This window comes from Leuresthes tenuis, unplaced genomic scaffold (assembly GCF_036924035.1).
Source record: "Leuresthes tenuis unplaced genomic scaffold, fLeuTen1.0.hap1 SCAF_20, whole genome shotgun sequence".
NCBI classification, from domain to species: Eukaryota; Metazoa; Chordata; class Actinopteri; order Atheriniformes; family Atherinopsidae; genus Leuresthes; species Leuresthes tenuis.
This window is the reverse complement of record NW_027325374.1, coordinates 16624375-16647724: the sequence shown is the minus strand read 5'-3', so window position 1 is coordinate 16647724 and position 23350 is coordinate 16624375. Positions and strand designations below refer to the sequence as shown.

The 23350-nt window shown below is 39.2% G+C and overlaps 1 protein-coding gene across 1 annotated transcript; it reads right to left on the bottom strand.

The window, feature by feature from the left end:
- Positions 1-4822: 4822 nt before the first annotated feature.
- Positions 4823-22972, bottom strand: LOC140278635 (heparan sulfate glucosamine 3-O-sulfotransferase 6). Its single transcript, XM_072373687.1, has 2 exons — positions 22121-22972; positions 4823-5639 (listed from the first exon to the last, which is right to left on the bottom strand). The coding sequence occupies exons 1-2, from the start codon at positions 22588-22590 to the stop codon at positions 5021-5023; spliced, it is 1089 nt and encodes a 362-aa protein (XP_072229788.1). The 5' UTR covers positions 22591-22972; the 3' UTR covers positions 4823-5020.
- Between the last annotated feature and the right edge of the window lie 378 nt (positions 22973-23350).

The following is a 23350-nucleotide window of genomic DNA, read 5'->3' as shown; positions in this document are numbered from 1 at the left end:
TGTTATGTCCAGCAAAACAGATTGATCTTTCTCCATTAATTTCTGTGATTTAAAAAATGTTCCCTTTTCCATGCCTGACTGAACCCATGCGCAGACAGGAAGTCTTCAAGCAGTAATTTCCCCTCCACTTGTAAGAGGGGCACTTGACCTCCTCAATAAAGGTCATCAGTCACTTTCATTAGAGCGGTAGGGATCTGAAGGGGTGATGTTTGCATGTCTACCCCAGTGTCTATGCTTTGTGTAACCCATAAATCTTTGGATCCTATGCACACCAGTGGAGCCAGAGGCTCACACAGACCATTGACAGGAGGGGCCATTATCTTAGTGACAGAGAAATGTATTAGGAACAGTGCCAGGGCTTTTTGGATGAAGGCCTCTTCTGAAGACCTGCAGCTGAACCATCTTTTGTGCATATCAATACCTTCAGGCCTGAATAACTTCAGTCAGCTGATAAATGCTGTCTCAGGTCTCAGGGCTCTTGAGTGCAGGCAGAAACATAAAGAACACATTTTTTCCATGAAGAAACTTGATGACATAGCTGCCTGGTTACCTTTACACACTCTTCCTCCACAGACAGGTTTGTGTGACTTAAACATATTCTATAACCAGAGAAAATCCAGCGTGGAAAAATAAGAGAATCTGTAGACCTTTATAGGCAAGCTATATGTCCAAAGAAAATTTACGTTGTAGTGTCTGGACCCTCAGTGGCTCTGCATCAAAAATAAGCCTGATTCTGTCATGGAAATCCCTGAATCCCTGCAAGGAACACTCTGACAAATCATCATCTGTGGGCACAGTTCACCATGCCAATCCACAAAGGCAGGTTAAAACTTTATCATGTAAAGAGGATTCCACATGTGAGCATGATCCAGAAATGCAGCCGTAGTCTCTGGGCCAAAGTTCATTTAAAATGGACTGAGGCATAGTGGAAAACTTTCTGGCTTTTTGGAAATCATGGACACTGTGTAGTCCAGACTAAAAGCGAAAGGGACCATCCAGCTTGTTATCATAACTGCATTCAAAAGCCTGCATCTCTGATGGCATCGGTGTGCATTAGCACTCATAGAACTGGAAACTTGCATAATGGAAAGGCACTGTCAGTGATGAAAGGTATATACAGGTTTTAAAGCGGCATATGCTCCCATCCGGATGACATCTTTTACGTGGAAGACCTTGCATATTCCAGCAAGGCAATGTTAAACGACACACTGCAACTGTAACAACAGCATGGCTTCACAGTAGAGTCTGGGTGCTGAAATGGGCGGCCTTTACTCGAGACCTGTCGCCAACTGAAAACATTTGGCAGGTCATGAAATGCCAAATATGACAAAGAAGACCCAGGACCCATGTTGAGCAGCTAGAACTTTACATCAGGCAAGAATGAGACAACTTCTCTCTTCCGAAATTCCAGCAACTGGTTTCCTCAGCTCTCAGACATTTAAGGACTCTGTTGTTGAAAGAAGAAGGGATGCCACACAGTGGTAAACACGGCCCTGTCCCAACTTTTTTGAGACATGTTGCTGCCATCAAATTCAATATGTGATAATATCTTTAATTAAATAGAAAAACATTTCATCTTTTTCACTGTCTAATAGAATTGCAGTTTTGGTATATTTGGTTTGTAAATCATTGCAGATTTCTTTATTTTTTTATCAGATCTGCTGCTGTAAAACTTGCAACAGGCAACAGAACACCATCTACAGCCAATTACAACTGCATAGTTGCTGGGAAAAAGGTGCTGCAGAGTTTTAGATTAAAAAACAAAATTTCTTGATCTGAAACCAATTGGAAGGCAGAGCAACATTATCATTCATTTAGACTTGTGTTTATGGACACCAGGCAAATGCAGTGCTGTCCTCCCTTAGCCCAGAGTTTGCTCTCATCTGAGATAAATATAATTATATATGATTAAATCTTGAGCTTAAGTCATATGCTTACCAACTTGCATAAGTCTTTACTTACTACTCAGTGCTATACAGGTGGCATATAGTGTGTGGCATATATTTGCTTTGACACTGGTGAGAACATTGAATGGGAATCAAAATGCTAAAAGGGTGATTGCCTTGACATTGCTGATAGTCAATGTTGGTTTACTAAATGCAAATATTTGTATCACTGCTGCATAATTTGTTGGAAATTGGATGATATTGATACACTGCTGATTTGATCTGGAATTTAATTAGAGCTTAGATGAATATCACAGAAGCACCAGACTGAGTGGGTAGCTCTGGAATGTCACAACCCGGTGCAACATGAATGTATAACCCAGCTGCGTGTTTGTGTTCAGGTCTTGCATCGATTACAGAGGTATGGAAGAATTAGGAGTTAAATGATATCTTACAAACATATGATAGTGACCTATGCTTGACCCCAACGTTAAATCAAAATGACAGTGGAACACGGCACACATAAGCACATATCCCTGACACCTATAAACTAAACAGACAGTTATTGATTCTTACCGTCTCCCCTCACTGGAGGTCCCATAGGTTGAGAATGCAATATTAATGGATCAGGAGGAGAGTTGTTGCTTGGCTCTGTGTGTGATTATTTGTGTGAGTGTGTGAGAGCATGCATCCACACTCAAATCTCATGCAGGGCGACTCCATTAACCAGCACGGCCGTAGCGATCAGCAGTTTATGGCGACCTGTATCACAGGTCAGGGGGGAGCGGAGAGGTCAGAGATTCCCCAACCACCTTAGTGAATTGATTGCTTACACATCAGAAAAGCCACTGTCTGCGGTTAACTTGAAATTTAGCCCACAGATGCCTTCAGCCACATGACCCCTCTTGAATCACCAGGACCGTCTCCTACTCCCACCACTTGATTCAGTTTAGCACAAAATAAAGGCAAAGCGGAGGAAGTAACAGCCACTCCTTGTGAAAAGATTAAAACATTTAACGTTTTGAGGTGGGTGTTGGCAGTTATCCTCAAATCTGTATCACAGTGGCTTTGCAGAACATCAATCCACAAGGCGCCCAATGACTTTAGCTAATTCTTTAGCTTTAGTAACCTCATAAAATGAATCCACATTGTGTAACTAAGCACGTGCATTACTGTCCCCTAGCAATTGTGGAATAGTCCATTTAGCATAAACTTAATTCTCTTAGCTGGTACATTGCCCCTCCATTATCTGCAGTGCAGCAACCCAATTATGCTTTCCATTAGATATTTAAGTGTTACAAAATGACAATCTAGCAAACATTCATTTCCATGTAATATTTTTGCAGGTTAAAACATCAAAGCTCAGCAAAGGCTAAAGAAGGAGTAACTATCTAATATGAGCAGAAAAAGAGACAACCGAAAGCTGTAGAAGTTTTAAGATGAGAGAAATTACAACTACCAAGTTGAAGAAATATACCAAGTGCAAGGTGCTCAGTTTTAGACGTGGATGAAATACGTAGGCGAATTTTACCCACACTGCTTCAAATGCAGTTTTTCATCGGCATCAGAAGTTTTCTTTGTCTGTGCAGTTTTGTTTAACGTTATTAAAATTGTAAAGGTTTAAATTTCATATAGCAAATGCAGTTGTGAAAGGCGATAGGCCTTACATCATGGAGAGTGAGCCTATGAAACACACTTACATTTTTCAGAAAGCCATCTCAGGCTGAATGAGAGATTGCATTAGAATACAGAAGCTAATGGATCAGAGGCCTGCGACTTCTCCTTTAAATCCTTTATCCATTAAAAGACTGACTGACCACACATCAAAGTAATTTCCTTGCTCTTTTTAAGAGCTCAACACCCGATTGTAGAGGCATTTCAGTATGCTGTAAATAAATGTCAGCTTCCCTACTAAGTCATGAAATTCTACAAAAGTGATTGATTACATTTTATATTCTGATCATTCTCTGTGGTAGTTCTCTTCCAGGAAGAAATCATCTGCCCAACAGATGTATATTAACCTCTTGGCAGCAGCAACATGTACTTGTTTGGAATGAACACAAAGAGGATGAGGTGAACGATCTTGCAGAAAGGCAGTGCATAAATAACCCAAAGACATGTTTCCGAGTAAAAGATTTAGTCAGAATTTTGAGCAGAATTTCAAATACAAACTTCCCGGAGAAAACATCTCTGCAACACTTTCCCTTTGAATAAATTAGGCTTTCAAAAACACACAGTTGCATGTAAGTACCATTTTTGGAGGTGAGTCTACTAAATCAAACATAAAAATACATTTTTTTGGGGATTGTGAATATATAAAGCATTGCATCGTGGACATAAATAAGAGCAAATTTACAGCATGTAGAGGACAATGATACCAGCCTGACTGGTATCATTTTGTACATGTATCTGGTATTACATCCATGTTATAGCTTAAGAAAATGGTGGTGGGGTGGGGTGGGGGGGGGGATGAAATTATCTTACACTGAAAAAAATGGTGAACAAGAACTTCATGAAACTGTTTACATTGTGTAAATATTTCTTCTCATTTACGCAGAGTATAAATGACAATGCTTGCACAATTGAACTGACTCTTGATGAATCTTATATGTCAACAGCACTCATTTATTGTGATTGTACCACTGTGCATAATTCAAAATAATTCTCTTGGTTTATTGTATTTGACAAAGTTTCTCAGCCTTTTCAATCCAGTTTTACTGTGGTTTATTGATTTGTAGCATTGGCTTCTATCTGGTGTTATTGTCAATTTGAAGTTGTGCTACTAAGAGTTTTGGACAGCAGTGAGATCTTAGCTGATTTAGCCCTTAATGTGCCAGACGGTAGATGTCGTAATCAAGGCAAATAAGCAACTATTAACAGTTTGTCTTGTGCTTGTCTCAATGTAGAGGTTCTCATGAGCTTTCGTTTTTTATTTCTTTTTATTTCTTGCTAAGTGGCTCACAAGATTGAAGCTGTGAAAAACTGTGTTAACATGGCTTTTGTAAGGCAGACATATATGTTGTCGTTCGGTTATCTTCACTTTGGAAATGAAGAAAAGGCATATTTTCCATAATAAACGCTACACACAGTAAGAGTGGTATTGACAGATTTGAAAAACTTTGGTGAATAGCCATTCAGTTCCAGCCAAAATCCTGGCCAGTCATTTGGTAGAACTTGAGATTAAAGGGTCTGTAAAAGTCTCTGAGCCTGAGCAGGACCTCAGACGGTATCTGAGGATGGGGTCTACCCTTTGATTTCCCCAGGCAGCGCGGTCTGCTGCTCCCCTCGGGCTTCTTTAGGCAGGGGAAACCTTTGGTCTGGTTGAAGTAGAAGTGTTTGTCTGTGACCACACGTTTGAGCCCCAGAAAGTCTTGGACTCGGCCCATTTCGCCCGCTGGGTCAGTCACAAGGCGTTCCCCGCTAACAAAAAGGAAACGTGAAAGTGGAAAGTAGCGCAGCCAGTTCTCTAGATGCTTAGCATAGATGCCGATGCGTATGGCACTCCAAGATGTGTCAATGAGGCTCTGAGTGGCATTGCGGAAGGCCAGGTTCTGGAAGGATGGGAGCCCTGGAGATTTGGACAGAGTCTGGGTGTAATCAGAAATAGCCCGTGTCACAGGATCTCGCACCACCACGATGAGTTTGGTGTGGCGGCTCATGGAGAGGACACGCCGAGGCGCTTCTTTGGTGATGAAATAACTTGGGGTCTTCTCCATAGTGATCTGACCCTCCAGAGTCCGAGGCATCAAGTTCCTTTATAAAAAGAAAATGAAAAGAAACAGTTAAGAACAAAACTGTAATTCAAACATTAAGAATATTATACCAACACTGTGACAAAAATACCATCTTCTTTGAATATATAAAAAATATACATTCTTCAAATATTCTTAGCCCATTCCTTTGATGTTGCCTCTCTTGCTTTGAAGGATTTTTGATTTTACTCTGTAATTAGAAGACTAAATCTGTGATTACAGGGAGATAAACATGGTCTTAACAGCTGGCACTGATGGAGAGACCATGTCAGTGCAGACGGGGAGAGAGTCTGTGAACAGCCACAGCAAAAAAAACCCACAGCTTTATTGACCTCAAGAAAGTAATTTCCTCTCATCTGCTGCTTCCTCCTAAACAAGCTCATAACTGCTGCTCTTGTTCTTTGTTGAGTTCCTTTACGTTGGGACATAGTCCTGCTGGACTAAAATAAAAGCCACATTGCAGTCATACTACTAGCGCTTGTAATCTTACGACAGGGTTGGATTACTGTCACTGCTACTAGAAATTGTATCCCCTGTTCACCCCTTTCGAGTGAACTTAATCTAATTCTCGTCAAATTATATAGTGAAGGACAAGCTGTGGTAAAAGCTTCTCATTATATATTACACACTGAAAAAGTAATCACACTATTGAAATCTCAACAGTTGACAGAGGCTGCATTTAAAAGAGGGATTATCTGCCTCTCTGTACAATATATCTAGCCTTTGATCCAAGCTTGCAAAATGTAAGCAATGCCCTTTTTACACCAAAATTAGTTGATATTACACATGTTTTTTTAAGCTCAGGAAGTCTGCTTAAGAAAGATGAGTATGTTATTTCCTACTGAATGATATATTTTTCTGATTTGTTACGTTCTTTATGAGCAAGCACCACAGATATATATATATATAAATGTATGCATATATATATATGTATTTATATACATATTTTGTGGTTGACCTCTTCCTCCTACATAGGGGGTTCAGAAACTGAAGTAGAGAAATAGAGCCATCGTAACTCAAAAGCCTGTATTCAGCTGGGAATCCTTATAATGTTCCAAAGCAGAATGTAGATAACTTGAAGGAAATAGTAGGGAAAGGAAAACCTATTTGTCTCATTTTACTTACTTATTCAAATACTACTATAACCCTTGAAAGGTATCTAATAACCTCTACCTTGTTCTAAAAAAACAACCAAAAAAATACAGCTCCTTCCACAGAGTTTAAAGAGAAGATTGAAATCAAAGGCTTGGTTGGAGTTATACAAATCTTAGCAGTGAAGAATGCCAGTGCAGCAACTTTGAAAGATCCCTCAGCTAATTTCCATGCTTCCCCATCCCACCTCAGCAGTCATGTGGTGGTGGTTGGGTCATAGACTTCGTGGTTGGTCTGTAAGTTGAGGGCTTGTGAAGCTCTTGTGTGTGGCGATGGAGCCGACTCAATTTCTCTGTCTCTCTCATCCAACTACCACACTTAGTTCCAAATCCTGCATGTCCCCTGGCATGCAGCTATGAGGGTAACACCAAATTCTCAACTTCTGGTATTCATAAGAAATCTCTCAGCTCTTTTACAGCGAAGGAGCAAAACATACTTAGGAGATATCGAGCAAATGCTAAATGTAGAACGGTTTTGGAAAACAGTACTATTTTTATGGCCTTTGTCTTTGTTGGGATGTTTTATCCCAACAAAGCCTTTTGAGCAAAGGCGAACACTACAAACTGCACCATAATCTGATTTTTGAGACATGGGTCACAGGCTTATTTGTGGTCACCACATGATGTGAGAGGCAGGATAGTTTTTATGGATCTTGATTGTAGAAGAAAGAAGCTATATGTTGTTTTTGTAACCACGGAGACTTTAATAACTGCTTTTGGCATTCAATTTCGCCTTTGGACAGTCAAATTCCATCAATCTGGAAGATATTTTGTGGTTAAAAAAAAAGTTTAAAAAAAAATCTTGTTTTGGTGCTCCTACTACAGCTTGCCATGTCTACTTTTGTTTCTTACATTCCCCAGACTAACAAAATGCCATCAGGGAATATAGCTGAGCAATTAAGTATTGCCAGAAAAGAAGACGAGAGAGTTGCATCCTTTAATTAACATATTTTGTCCGCAATGCATTTGGGTCGTTTAATATTACTTTCACAGGATTCAATTTCTCTTCGAAATCATCCTCTTTTAAAAAAATATTTCAGTGACACAGAGAAAACCCTAAATTCTTTCGCAATTTTTGTTCTCACGGAATGCAAAGAGAAACCCAGCTAAAAATAACAGAGCAAAGTGAGCATCACATGTGCATGCAAGGTCTTTTTTTAAAGAAAAAAAGTGTGTTCTTCTGTGCCTGCAGGCAATTTTGTGAGTGTGTCTGACGCACTAAATGGATGTTTAATTCCATGCAGTTGGGCTAATGGAAGCCATGGTGTCCCACTCGAGGCTTAGAGGGGCTTCCATTGACATGATGCTTACATTTTGGACTGCGCTCTACTCTGTAATCTTAAGCCACACATCACTGAAGAACAGATGAACGGGGGGTTACAACAGAGTGAAGTTGGAAGAGAAGAGGGAGAGGAGTGGGCACAAATGGGGGTTTTGGGAAGAGAGGTAAAAACATAAAAGTGACAGCAAGTCGAGACAGCACAAAATTTGCTCATTTACCTTGAAATAGGATTTAGAAGTGTTTAATCTGATAAAAATAAAACCCCCAGTATTTTATCTTTTTATCTGACAGCATTTATAGTGTGTTTATAGGGGAACCTAGCAACCTGATGTTTGTTTTCATCTCACCTTTACCATTTGCATCTGGAGCAGGAATGCCAATGGGTTAGACAGTGCACAGATGTGCGTTTATCTGTGCATACAATGTGTTCAGGCCAGGCGCTCTCACACACACATTTAGTTGTAGTCTGTGTGGGTGGGCTGAGGTTTATTACGACCTGGTTAACGGACTGAAGGACTGCAGGCTCAAGGGCTACTGTTTATCACTAAAAAATTAGGTGTGAGCAGAGCGTGCTGACATTAAAAAGGAAGCAGAGCTGCTTTGTGTGGAAGTGGAAGATGGACATTTGATTGGAATAGTATTTTCCATCCTAGCTCTCCAGGCCAACTTCACTTAACTACCTATTTAGTCACAATTGAGTTAAGACCAGAATCTGACATTTTTACTGCGTAAAAGTTGATTATTCAACATAAATGTAGAATTTCCAGAGAGCATGACTCGGAATTTGGAGTAACGACAAAACGACAAAACAGATCTGACCTCTGGCTTGGTAAATCTGAATGTGCCACTTAGCTGAAGATACATTTAGTTGGTCTACAACTTGCTTACTTCTGTAACTATAAAATATCAAAGTCAATATGAAGACATGTTAGTAATGATTGTTTTAAAAAAAGCTAAATCCACTATTGCTAAATCAAATTTAGAGAAAAAACAGTAAATTAGATTCAACAAGCCTGTGTGGTTTGTCATGGTGATGCCATTATAATCAGGAACAAAAACTTCAAAACCTCTCTGGGAAACTCTTTTCATACACAGTCATCTTACTGACCTGTGTTGCTTATTTACCTAATTAGTTGAGAGATGTTCCACCATATACCTCCGTGTTTAGCTTTACATAACCTTTCCAGTCTTTTCTTGATCCTCTCCCAACTTTCTTGAAACCCACTGCAAGCAATTCCCAATTAGCATGAGCACAGACTTCTTTGGAAAAGGAGTTGCAGTTCAGAAGAAGAAAAAGGCTAAACAGACACATTAGACGCTGCAATTTTCCCTCCACTTCTTTGCAGCCTGAAGCAGTTTCACTGTTTCTGTGTTAGCTGGTTTCTGGATGAAGTGTTTTCAGATTTGAAAGTAAAAACAGGCACCTGCAGGTTTACTGTAAACACAGGATCTTTCATCCCTTTTCTAGTGGGACGCACATGGACCAGCCATTTCCATGTCTGTTTGAGCACAAAACATTTTACTCTCTTTGCACTCTCCTATGACGCACACATAAACACCATGCACACATGTGCACACAGTAACCAGTTGAACTTGCCCTCTGCAGGATGAATCCACATCTGGGAGCAATGAAGTTCTTAGCTTGTGCGTGTATGTTAATCTGTGTGTGTGTGTGTGTGTGTGTGTGTATGGCAGGGATGAGGGAAATCTTTCTGTGTTAAGAAGTTTCCCTCTGGTCCCGAGTTTTTGGAGCTCTAAAAGCTGTGATCCATACCGGCTCTGCTGGGCCCGAGGCCAAACCCCTGGACCCTCTTAATCCCCATCAGGCTGCCCTGTGCGGAAATGGACTCTTCCACCCTGAAGGTCAGCTGCAGATGGTTGCGATTCAGGGGGTGAGACCACCGGGGATCACAGGGATCATGTCATGCAACATGTCATCATGTGCGGATTTCTCTCCCATACATGTTTTGTTTCCTTTCTCTAGCTTTCCATTTCTCCTCGCCTCACCTCCTCTCTTTTCTTCACTTTTCCAACTGACTCCTGATCTTTCTCATACTACTTCAAAGTCACGCAGGCCCTGCTGTATCCTTCGGAGTGAGAGTGTTTTGAATGTGTCTGACATGTGTGAAGGATTTTTAAAACACACTGACATCCTTGAACCACTACAGAGCGACATATGAAGACATATACAGTTTGCCTGTGCATTTTCAAAGCTCTGCAAAAGAAAATGCTGCGGGGAGGGAAAGGTTTGTCATTACTGTCTGCAAATACAGGGCAGACGAGTTTCTGTGGACTGATTACAAGTCAGCAAGGAGTGCATGCAGTTCAATAAAAGAGGAAGTAAAGTCATTTTTCTCTCTGGGTCTGTTGGAGTTGGGTTGCTGCATTAGATGGATGATGTTGTCTAGCCACTGTTTAGAATTGTATTTAATGTACCCACTGCCATGTAAAAGTATAGAATTTCCATTTCCCACTTTCTTTATGATAATGCTCCCAAACACTAAACACAAGAGAAGTGAATTATCAGTAACTGTATCTGTTTTTCTTTGCTTTTTGTTCTCGTGTCTAAATAGTGCTAGATGCTGTGGCTGTTAAGACAATAAAAAAGGAAAAAAAAAAAAACAATCTGGAAGATATAAATCTAAATTTAAGTCAGAGTTCTTTTTTAAGCAGTTCTGAATTTGAATATAGATATATATATACTATGACCGACTGATTTGATAATAAAAATTCAATTTAACCAGTTTGTCTTTCTACACTACTATCAATTTTTCTTTTTTAGTAGTTCCTGGTTGGCTGTAGCAATAATTCCCCTTGTTGATGAGCTGCTGGTCTAATAGCACTCACTGAAACACTCAAAAAACAACCCCTGAACAAATGTGGCAAATGTTTCTTCCAGAAAAGGAAGGACACAGACATTACGAAAGAAAACAGACCCTTTTGAAGGCCTTTATAAGAACAAGCGTTTTTACTAGCTTCTAAGTTCTTTTTGATGGACCTGATTTCAGAACATTTCAGTAATTTCCAGGACCTGCAAATACCCTACACTGCATTGTCAGTGAAATCCTCTTACACAATCTCTGTGTGACATAAATCCATTTTGTTTCCAGCTCATGTTTCTGAAGCTCATGTCAGCATGTGTGTGGCAAGCTATTACACACGCTGAAGGTTACAGTCTGGCAGACGCACCAGGGTGGTGACAAGTATTTTTACCAAGGAGGTTTGCATCACCGGGGTAGGTCGGTAGGAAAGAGTGGAAAAATGCGCCTAGCTGTGAGGAAAAATAGAGGTGTAACAGTTAATAGACACATCTCAAGGACTGAGAGTGGTGGGTGGGTGAGAAGAGGTCAGTCAGAGTTTCCTTTGAAAAACCAGGACAGGCCTGATTACAGAGGAAGATCTATCAGTTCGACCGAGGAAGAACTAGAAGCTTTCTTGTGTGAATGCTTTTTTTGTGACTTTCAACAAAGCCACTAACCTTTAACTAGCCATACTACTTCTATTGCTACCATTAGAATTGCTGAAATTGCACTGCTGTCAACTTCACTGTAGCAGCAATTGCACATACAAAGAGAGGATCAAGCTTGTGTTTAGCTAAAGTCTATGCCAATGTGAATGTGCACGTGGCACAAAAATAACTACTCCAGTTATACTATATGTGCGCTGGTAACAAAACTTACATTAAGTGAAGCGGTTGATTAAGTTAATTTAGCATTTAGATTAAACTAAGCAAATCTTTATGCCAAATAGTGGGAAGCACAATAACAATATTGCCATCTAAAGCTAATTATCATATTCTATACACAAAAGCCAGTGTAAAAGGGACAACTCTTTACTTTATCAGGAGCTATATATTCTTCTTCTGATAAAACAACTTAAATCATGGTGCTTTACTATCATCTTTGAGCCTCTCTTAATCAAATTTTTAGACTGACTAACATGCTAACAAAGCCAGCTGGCTGCCAGCTGTAGCCTTCTATTCACTCTACAAACTTGAGAATGTCATCAATCTATGCCTTAAACCATTAGAACTTAACCAAATACATGAATTATCTCTTTCCCCCCTCTATTTTGACTTTTAAATCAATGAAGGAAAAAAAAACAAAAAACAAATGAGAACTTGACCAAAATGCAGACGAAACCATGATCCAGATTAAATGAAGAATAGGAAAGGATGTAATCATAATATCATTCAGACAGCGTAACAGCCTGTAATGACACATGATGAAAATAAAGGCAATGCCTCTAAATGTGTGTTTGAATGTATGTGTCCTTATGAGTGAGTGTAAGTAACTGTGTGTGTTTGTCACTGACACTGATTACTCCCACCCCTACTGAGTTATCAAATGGGAAAATCTGCAGCTGTGTTCCTGTCGAGCCCAAAGTGGCCTTCTTGTGTGGTTTTATCTCCGAGCAACCAGGGGGCCTCAGGGGCCACACCCTGCCTTCATCCGATCTTCTGAACGCAGGATTGAGTGAGGAACGGACATAGACTGGGTGGAGAAATGGACAGATTACATAGACACATCCTTTCTTCTGCAGCCTCAGTGATGTCATGATGTCCTGACCACAGTTACATAATTAGGAAGAGAAGTATGACTGCAAAAATATGTTATATATGTGAATACAGACAAACTGGAGAATGTTTTCTTCTTATTTAAAAAAACAAAACAAAACAAGAATCCCCTTCTTAAGGAAGGAGAAAATTTAACATGAATAATGATTATATTGCTCACATGATTGAATATTTTGCTAATTTCCAAACACCCTCCAGTTCCTTTCTTTTTTGAATTCTTGAATATTAGTATAATGCTATGAAAGCTTGGGTTCTGGGATACAGTGGTAGATATATTTTTTTCTTTAAAAGAATAAATACTCAAAACACAGTTCTACATGCCATTAAAAACTATGATCAAAAGGGTCATATGGCCAATGACTTTAATCTTATTAACTTTACAGTGGCTTCAGCTCCCACAGAGAGAAGGGGATACCAATAATTTAGAGAATGCATATTTTTTCTATGTAAATGTTAGTTATTTAGGCATTCTTGTGGATTATATTCTGGATTTTTACCAACTTCATTGCACTTAATACTCTCTGCCTGATGACAGCCAAACTGTAGACAGGTACTTCAATGGACTTTTTCTTGTCTCAAGGAGTTATTTGTACAAATATGTAAATTGGGTATCTCTGCAGTTTACATGTGGATTTTCTATTTGACAGGAATTTGATCAATACCTGTTTGTTGCAGATTTGCCAATAACCTTTTGACAGAGTGCTTTCTCTCCCCGACTTGTCTGAATTTGTTGGATCATGCTGAAACAACACTATGGTATCCCACAAGATTTCCTAAATAATGTACATATTTCTTTATTTTTGGAAGATTTATCATGCGATCGGCATCATGTGATTTAAGATGGTGCTGTACGTGGTAATTCTATCTGATTGAAGAGCTGTTGAGATTGAAACACCATCTTGACGCAATTTGGTTTATTCACATTATTTTGCCCATAATTTTACATAGTTTTTTGGATTGAACAATTAACTAACTAACTAACTATTGATTAATTAGATAGATAGATAGATAGATAGATAGATAGATAGATAGATAGATAGATAGATAGATAGATAGATAGATAGATAGATAGATAGATAGATAGATAGATAGATAGATAGATAGATAGATAGATAGATAGATAGATAGATAGATAGATAGATAGATAGTCTGATTTAATGGATTGTCTGAATGAGTATGCATGTCGGAATATCACAGCTCAGCAACACAATCTCATTTGTCGATTGTGAACAATGAAAACTGTCTGATCATAAAACCTCTTCCCATGAGTTTCAGCCTTCATCACTGTGATTTTTCAGCTGATTGTTAGCAGCGTCTTAAGCTGAAAAACGGAAATCCCTGGTTGAGGCCCAGCTTTTGAAATTGGAAACAGTTCTTTTGGTGGTCTGCTATGAGTGCCATCTATCAGGATCCTCAGGGTGGACTCATGTCTTGGCTACATTAATGCACACATCAAACACACGCCCACACACAGCAGAGTTTGGATGAACATGCGGAAGGAGCTGGTGGTGGTATCCAGATTTCCAGACATCACTATGTCTTGTCAGATGTTTTGCTTGTACTCAAATTCAGCTATAACTTTGTGAGCCAGAGTTTGAGGCATAATTAACTTATTTTTCTCTCAAAGCTGGCACAGACATCATTAACAATAAACCAGTTATTCTGATTTGGTTAAGTCAACTTGATGGGCGTTTTCTTGGAAAATCTTAGGACATTTTGTCTGTTATACATCCCAAAAACAAGAAGAAACTTGTGAAAATACCAATTGGAATAGAAATGCTGGGTTTCTTTGATTTACCCTGAGTTTTTCTTCTTTGCAGACAGTATGAACCAAAGATTTATGTTTTGTCTCGTCGAAGTTATTTAATTTGTTAAATTCCTAAATTTCAGGCCAGCAATGCATTCAATAAAAGGTTGGGACTGTGGCAATTTCAGGTGAGTGATAAACTAAAAAAAAAAAAAGTGCCACTCAAAAGTTTTCTGTGTAAAAAAAACCCCCAAAAACCTGGCCTAGGCTCTTTTCTGAGTCTAGTGGAATACTGGATGGGACATCACGCAGTGGAAATGGGTTTTGCGGTTAGACCAATCAGTATTCTGGATCTTTTATTGGAAGAAACTGATGCTGTTTGCTCCAGACCAAAAAAGGAAAGGGCCTTCAGGCTGCTATCAGCAACAAGTCCAATGTGTGACGCCATGGGGTAACATCTGTGCTCTTGGTAAAGCTAATTTGCACTTCTGTGATGGCAGAACTGAAGCAAAAGTAGTTTTTTTTAGCATTTTAGAGAACATACAATGTCTGTGTAGAATTGAAACAAACAAAAAAAGCAGAAAAAAAGGGAACATATAACATCTGAAAGGCGTCATCGCTTGATATTTTCATGCCTTTGACAAGCGTTTTGAGAAGCAAACATTACTAAGTGATAATGTTGTTTTGTATCGCAGGCCTCATATGCAAAAAAGAACGTATGCTAACAAATTAAAGAAATCTGCCATGCAGCCTGCAATGAAACAAAAGTAAAAGTGAATGTAAGGATCAATGTGTTCTTCTCTTTTTAATATTGTCATCATTTGGCATTTTGGATTTGGGGTTGTAAAAAGTTGGTCCTCTCAGGACTAATCAGGGAGTCAGACATCAAACAGAGCTGGACACCAATGAAAGATTAATGACCACACCCAGAAAAGCATGCACAATGTCAATATTTACCTGCTTCTCCAGAGAGGAGAAGAGGATCTGTGGATTTGATTCGACAGGCTTTTTCGAAATGATATCAGAGGAAAAAAAAAAAAAAAAAATGATATCAGAATAGGAAGTATAAAGTAAGCTAAAATGGCACTAGCATGTCAGAACTGCATTTTAATGGAAACAGATTATTGAATCACCAGCTTTTTCTCTTTCTTCACTTCCTCCTTTTCACATATGGCAAAGCCACACTTGCAACGCTTGCAATAATTTGAATCTTTCCCAATTCTCTTTCCTTTATTCATTTTCAGCCCACTCATCTAATACAAATGACTAATGGTGGGTGGCAAAGGGCGAAGAACAAAACAAAAGCTTGTGTGGAACTAAAGGCGAATGATTAGGAGAAAAGGAAGAGAAGGATGTAGAAATGGGATTATTATGTTGTCGTCCATTAGACATGGCAGCTCATCAGTCATGATTTGTCTCAGCCCCACTATCTGTTCTGTCTGCTTAGGAGGTGCACATTTCAATTTGTGGTTGATGAAAAGTAAGCATATCCCTTGAGTTTTTCACTTAAAATGCACATTCTCAGTCTGACTGTCTGGTATTAAAACCCAGAAGAGTGGAATGAGCGCGATGAACAACACAAGCGCTCTCATTCTGTTACTGTGAATGAAATGTGGTGACTTCAGTTCTTTACACACTCATTGTTCACTTCTCATCTGTCATCTCATTCTCTTATTTCTGACTGCATGAGACACAGCACGCTGGGAGGGGAGAGGTCGACAAGTGATGAGCTGTCAAAAATCCGATGACTGAGTAGCATCAGGCCTTTATTTTTTCTCAGAGTTAAAATCCATACCCATTCGACTACAATCAGTCAAGTCATCTATGATTATTCCTAAATAGATTTTCCAGCTTTATTCTCATGTTGTATTCATTCTGACAAATAAATCCCTTTACATTTAAATACCAGTACATGTCACGACATGTATATTAGTTGTGACAGACATGTTGGGTATTGTTACTCATGTTTATGCATGTGACGGACTTCAGTTATACTCACAAAGCACTGAACCTTGTATTCTGCACAAAGCCCTCTTTCTTCCAGCAAGATCTATACATTTACTATTTTTCCAAATTCCTCACTGAAAGCTTCCCTCTAACCTAAACCCTTTGTCAGCCTGAAAAACACTCACCACAACATGCAGCCTCCAGGAATGCGAGCAAAGAAGAATTCCACGAGAGAATCCCCTGTGATTGGTAGACAAGTCTGACAGGAAATAAAAACCTGGACATTCCTGTCTAGGTAGCACATTCAGCTCAGTGTTTCCTCAGTGAGACAATGAGAAAAAGAAATGACTAGATAAGGAAACACAATAAGGAAACACTTACTCTAAGCAGGCATAAAGGGGAAGAGGGTGTCCCATGGAAAACTGCATCCAGTGGCTTTATGACACAATTTGAGTGATCCGAACAAGCCAATAAATCCACCCAAGCACGACTCAGACTGTAAGACTTAAATGTCAGCAGTGGATGGGAGTAACAGCCTCTTGTCAACAAGATTGAATATTCAGAAGTTAATTCATTTTCTGAGGCAACGGCAGGTTAAAGGCATAGATAAGGAAATCAATAGAGAGAATCTATTTTGGAAGATCGATGTCAAGAAATGACATTTATATCTGTGGGATCTTTGTGGTGTCCAGAAGGGGTAGAGCGGTGCTGGGACAAAGAGGAGAGTGGACGGTTAAAGCATTGTGAATGAATCCGAGCTCACGCACATGCTCACACACACTTGCACACCATGGCTGTCTGAACCTTCATTCTTCACAACAAAACCACACAATCGTTTCCAGTAGATGCGAAGCCAAGGCTTTTCCACATATAAGCATTTTTCTCAATTTGCAATTTGCCAAATGCTTCCTTTAAGGATGTCCATATGTTTTACTTGGTTAGCGGCTGAAGACAGGGGCCAAGCCTCTTTCTCTCAAAGACACAGACAACACTTGGAAATGAAGAGCTCTGTCAGAGGATAAATGTTTAAGTGATACTTTCCAGCCCACTTTCAGATGATTTTGTTGGCATCACACAGTGCAGTTCAGTTTAAAATTGATATATGTGAATTACCAGGGTTCTTGGTATGTAATTGTGCTAAATTAATAATGTTTTTTTGAAGAATAGCCAAGAAAGCCGACAATGGAGAACGAAAGGACAAGGAAGTCAACCGTGAAAGTCAGAAGTTATTATTCATACAGGCCACAGAGGAGCAAACAGGGAGACAAATGAGGCTGAGATAAGTAAATCAATACTTTTATGATCAAACTAAATATGTCTAATATTTCTGGGATTATAATCAACGTGTATAGTGTGGGAGAGTATCAGAAACCATTACAAGAAAAAGTAGTTACTGGAACAGTTCAAGCTTAGTTTAAAAGAAGTCATAAAAAAGTTGACAAAGTGTGTCACATTTTCTCCGCTGAACTTGGAACAATGTTTCTATTTTGATTGCTTTCATGCTAATGTCCAACTATTTGGACTGGTCAGACTTTTTAGCTTTTCATCCAATACATATTCCTCCATAATAATTTATCACTTATTATTTTTGGCTTTTTTTTTCCAAACATTACCCACTACTTTCAGATAATTGTACCATGAGACAGCTGCCCACTGTTACCTATTTCATACTTTTAAGAGTTATTTTTTTCACCCCACTGTTGTCAAGAGCTTACCCAAAGGAAATGGCCTATTTTCTCTTTATGTCAGTTGGCCTGAGATGACGTTTTCTTCTGAATTAGTGGTATATAGATAAAACTAAACTGAAACATTTTAGAGAATATTTTAAAGCCTTTTATCAGTTAGTTTTAGCAGTCTATTTAACCATATATTAGTATTTAGTTTCTTTTAGCTAATTAACCAACTTTTAGCTAACATTCCTATTAAATACAAAACATATTCTGTTTGAAAGGTTATCTACTGCCTTGAGCAAAGTTTTTAGCCATTTAATTATTACTTTTGTATATCAATCATCCATTAATTATCTGTGTCTCTTTTTGGCTATCAAGCTGACTTTCAGCTAGCGTTTTCCTTTGATGTAGCAAAAATAAACAGAAAAATATTCTTGTCTGTTAGCTTTAGCTAACTATTACTTTCAGATATTGTAACTTCAATGAGCCTATTTATCAATGAACTTTTGGCGAATATTTCTCTTTATTGCATACGGACTACTAACAAAACAGCAAAACCCTAAATTGTATTTTGATCTTCAAATTATTCGAACTACTCCATGGCTTCATCATGTCCTGCTTACATCTACAGAACTACCGTCATATGGAAAGCTGATGGGGCCTTTTTTTTTTTCTTTAAACAACATATTTTACCCTTCACTTTTAATATCACCAGCTACTGCAAACAGCAGCTCCCTATATCCCATGTTGGTTTAGCCAGTAACTGTAAATAACATGATATGCGCATATCTATAAGACAGGTACCCAGCTATTGACTCCAAGTCAGAAAATATCTATCATGATGGAGCTGACTAAAAAAAATTCACTGGAGTAGCCGAGGGGCAACTATTTTCTGTCTCCATGACAAAAAACGAAAAAAACATACTATGAAATATATTCACCAGGGCTGACACTTTTTCCAAAATCAAGTTTGAAGAATTTGACATAAACAAGCAATTCTTCGAATACATTTAAAACATTATTTGGAAAATAAAAAGAGAAATTGTGCAATTATTGGTTCTCCATAACTGCTTCAAATGAGGATTCAAACTAGAGATTTCTTAAATCTCAAGTTCATCAAACATGAATCTTTTCCATGAAAAATGAAATACTTCCCAATAATACTTGCTTTCTTTTTTGTAAGTGAACTACATAGCCCCTGGGTACAATAAACCTTCTCTGATGGACTAACGGTGGAGGTATATTAAGACTGAAGCACTCATCAAGGACCAGCGTTACGAGGTGAGTGAGGGGGTGTTGACTAAGGCTTCATAAGGCTTTGTTTAACCGCAGCTAGGGACCTAATCCATCTCAGCCCCTCCGTATGTCCCTGAGCTGTCCGTGTTAATGTCTGACCTGTCATTACACGGGTCCAATTCACACAGTGTTGACATGAGCTGTCAACAGATTAGGATGTGGCAAAAACACACTTTTCATTAAGCCTTCAAAAGAAATAAGAAGAGAAAGAGAAACAAGAGAAGTGTTTTATGGCATGTCTGTTTTAAAAAGAAACGACGTAAGGTCAGGGTATTATCAACAGAAAGCAGTAAAGGGAACATTAAAAGGTCACTGGTTCTCCTCACCTTTAATCTTATTCAGTTCATCATTCAGGTAAAGAAGATCAAAGCTTCACATTCTCATTTTTTTTCCCCACATTTCTTGAAATTCCTGCCTTGAAATGGACATCTAATAAGACTTTGAACTAACAGAGAAGTTCCAATAATGCCAAACCTGCAAGGAATTAATCGCCAAGCCTCAGCAAACAGCAATCCAGTTTAAAAGTTTGTTTTTTTTCTTATAAAGGTCCGGCAGGGTGACCTGTAATTTCCAAATTGCAGTTGAGTAGGATTATTCATCAAACCAACTTTTTTTTTCAAATGATCTCCTCTTTTCAGCTCTGACATACTTTGTATGTCAGGCTTCCTGTTTCAACATCCTGTTAGCCCAAATTAACCTGGCTACGGTGAGATTATCGGGCTTGTTTTTTTTTTTTTTTTGTTGTTGCTCACAAAGATATAAAGTTATCTCCAGGGTAGCAGTCTATTTACAGTATTTAACATGGGAAACCAGAAGACCGTTATATGCAAACAGAAATAAAGCAGTGTTTGCTGATTGCCACACTATCGTTTGCTCACAATAGAAGTTCTGCAAATTAAGGATATGGTTAGTGAGAATTTAGTTGGGGAAGTGGCACTGGTTAAAGAAGAAAATAGGAAGAGACAAAAAAAATAAGGAGAAACATCAACTAGTGGACAACAATATGGATTTTCTTGATTCGCTGAGCAGCCAATCAGAAAATATCTGTCACAGACAAACCCCATGAGGATTCAACATGCTGGAATGGCTAAGAAATAACATTAATGGGGTCAGACAATAAGAAAGTGTGTAAAACACCAACAAGACAGGAGAGACCAACTTTCAAATATGCTCCAGAGGTTCCTGGAGGTTCTAAATTTTACTTGATGAATCTGATAGCAAACGACCATTTTACAGGTTTTACAACCACTTGAATTTGATGTCTGTGTCAAAGGTTTCAGTTTTAAAGACAGGAAAGCGCAACTTTCAGATTCAAGTTACCCCGAGAAGCTTCTGATCACATGACGCCACTGTCACAAATGCAAGTCTTTTTTTATGTGGTCAGCACGCAGCAGGAAAGCCCCAGCTTCTTCCTCTTCCTGAACCCTACATGCTAAGCACAGACAAAGCAAATGCTATTCTGCACACACTTTGATCTCTCTTACAGCCATTCCACCTGAACTTTGCTGTTAACTAATCATTACCTGACTGTACTTTCCATGTGTCCCTTTCTGTTTTTTCTATGTTTCATTCTTTCTACACCTTCAGATTTTCCTGTAAATGTAAATTTCTCTGCCGATCCACCTTCTTCCTGTTAACATTCTTTTTTTGATCTAATCAGACATGAGATGGTTATGACTATCTATTTTTAATTTTCATTTCCTTTTCTCCTCACGCTGCTATGATACCCTTTCAGTTTGTCCAGGTTTCAGTGTAAAGGCATAATATGAACAATTTGTGACCAGGGGTATATATATCAACCTTAGCCATCTGAAAGTACAGGGTCATCCACAGCATCACCACCCACAATAACCCATCCTCCCTCGGTGATAGTGACGGAGGCTCTCAGGAGACTAACACAGACACTTAGGGAAGCTGCGTGTCAGCTCAATAAACAGCAATTTATTGGCAGGGGACTGAACACACTGCCATCCTTGGAAGCTATCAGCGAGCATCTTATTGGTGCTGAGAGATATTAATGAAGAGAGGAGACTAGAGGAGATGAGAAGAGAGGAACTGATCAAATCAGTCTGCGCCTGTTTTTGCTTGTAGAAAAACGTGCGCAGATAAGAGGAAATTGTATTTCAGTTTGCTGAAATAATTGTTACACCATCCTCAGTTACTATAGTTCCACCATTTACTATAATATAAGAACCAGAAAATACATTAAGGGCTTGTAAAACAAGACATTCACCTTCATCTTAGACCAAAAAAAAATTATGTTAAAGTTTGAAAGGATTTCAAAGGTTGGCACAAATCAATTTTAAGTCCTCAATGCACATCAGTTATTGATTTGTTGTTGTTGTTTTCATTGTTTATACTTATTTAAGCACACTTTTTTTTATACACATCAGTCAGGTTCTCTGACATCCGAATGAGCAGACAAGCTGTTCTGAAACTGCAGCTACTGAACAGCAGTGTCAAAATATCCACGGCAGACCACATTTACAAGCAGGTCAAAAATAATCTATTGACATTTCAACCTAGATTATTTTAATATAACACTAAACGCGATGCAATGGGTATCACTGCATAAAGTTTCCAAACTCATATCACTTTAATTTCAGAAGTCTACAAAACTGCGTTGTAAATTAAAGATAAAAGCCTTAATTGCCTTTTTGCTTATCTTTTACAGCAGAATGGACCTCTAAATCCGTGTCGTCTGACTTCAACTTTCACTCTTAGAGTTAATTATCATTCAAGGCATTTTTTTCACACCAAGGAGCAGCATTCTTCTATCAAATTCGACAAGTAAATAAATAAAACTGTCTTACCTGTACCATTCCAGTCCCCTGTCGTAGAAGCGGTCAAAGAAGTGCGGCTCTGAGCCGACGGCTCTAACGTCCGGATGGATGCGCAGGAACTCCAGCAGAGCCCGAGTGCCACCTTTCTTTACGCCGATGATGATGGCCTGAGGGAACTTTTTGCTGCCGAAATTATTAGCAATAGAAATATTGTTGGATGGAGCATCGGTTTTCAAGTCCGACAGCTGTTCCCGGACGAGCGAGACCGGGGACGCATTATACGCGCCGACCTGCTCAGTGTCTTGCTCATCATGCAGGATGATTTTGTTTTGAAGATTAATTTGATGGTCATACACGGGTCTGGGTAGTGACTCACAAAATCCGTTGAGGCAATAAAATAGGTAAGTGAAGAGAATGATCATGGTAAAGAAGACGGACAGCTTGGACTGCGCCTTCAGGTGTCCAAAGTTGAACGCAGCTCTCCATTTACTACATCCCATGGGTCGCAATCATGAGCACGGGGACACAACACACCCAACACATGGCATACCAAGTGACTTCATACAACGGTCTTTAACAGTTACTAGGACAGTAACTGAGTTCACTTTATATATTTGTGCCACAACAAGTGGCGCAGAGCTTGTCCACTATGCGTCAAAAAGCTCCACATGTCTGTCGGTTTGGCCTGTTTTTCTTTAAGTGTGCTGTGTCCTGATTCAAAGCAATAAAGACAGCACGTCGATTTCTTCGATGACTCCAGCACAGTCCCAATCAGCCAGTAAATGTCTGTCGTGCTGCGCTCCGTTCCGTCTGTGCGCGTCCGTGGCTCCCTGGCAGCGGCTCGGTAGGAAACCCTCAACAGCTCTTCCAGTCTGTCTGCCAAATCCACGCCCTGTTTATCAAACACACGCCCCCTCCATCGCCTGCTCGCTCCACACTAAAATAACAGAGAAAACAATTAACCTGAGCAGCGCACTCCTGCCAAGTTAAGAGAGAGAGAGAGAGAGAGAGAGAGAGAGAGAGAGAGAGAGAAAGACACCCCCCCCCCCCCCAACACACATACACACATACGGCATTCGTATTAGGTAATTAGTGTAATTATATTTGGAGAGAGAGAGAGAGAGAGAGAGAGAGAGAGAGAGAGAAGTTTTTGAAAATGAAGAAAGGGTTTTAGTTTTTGCCTGTAGACGAAGGATGCAATTTATCTTCACCACATCCGCTCTCAAACTTCCTTTTTGTTCAGAAACCTTTCTCAGCGCA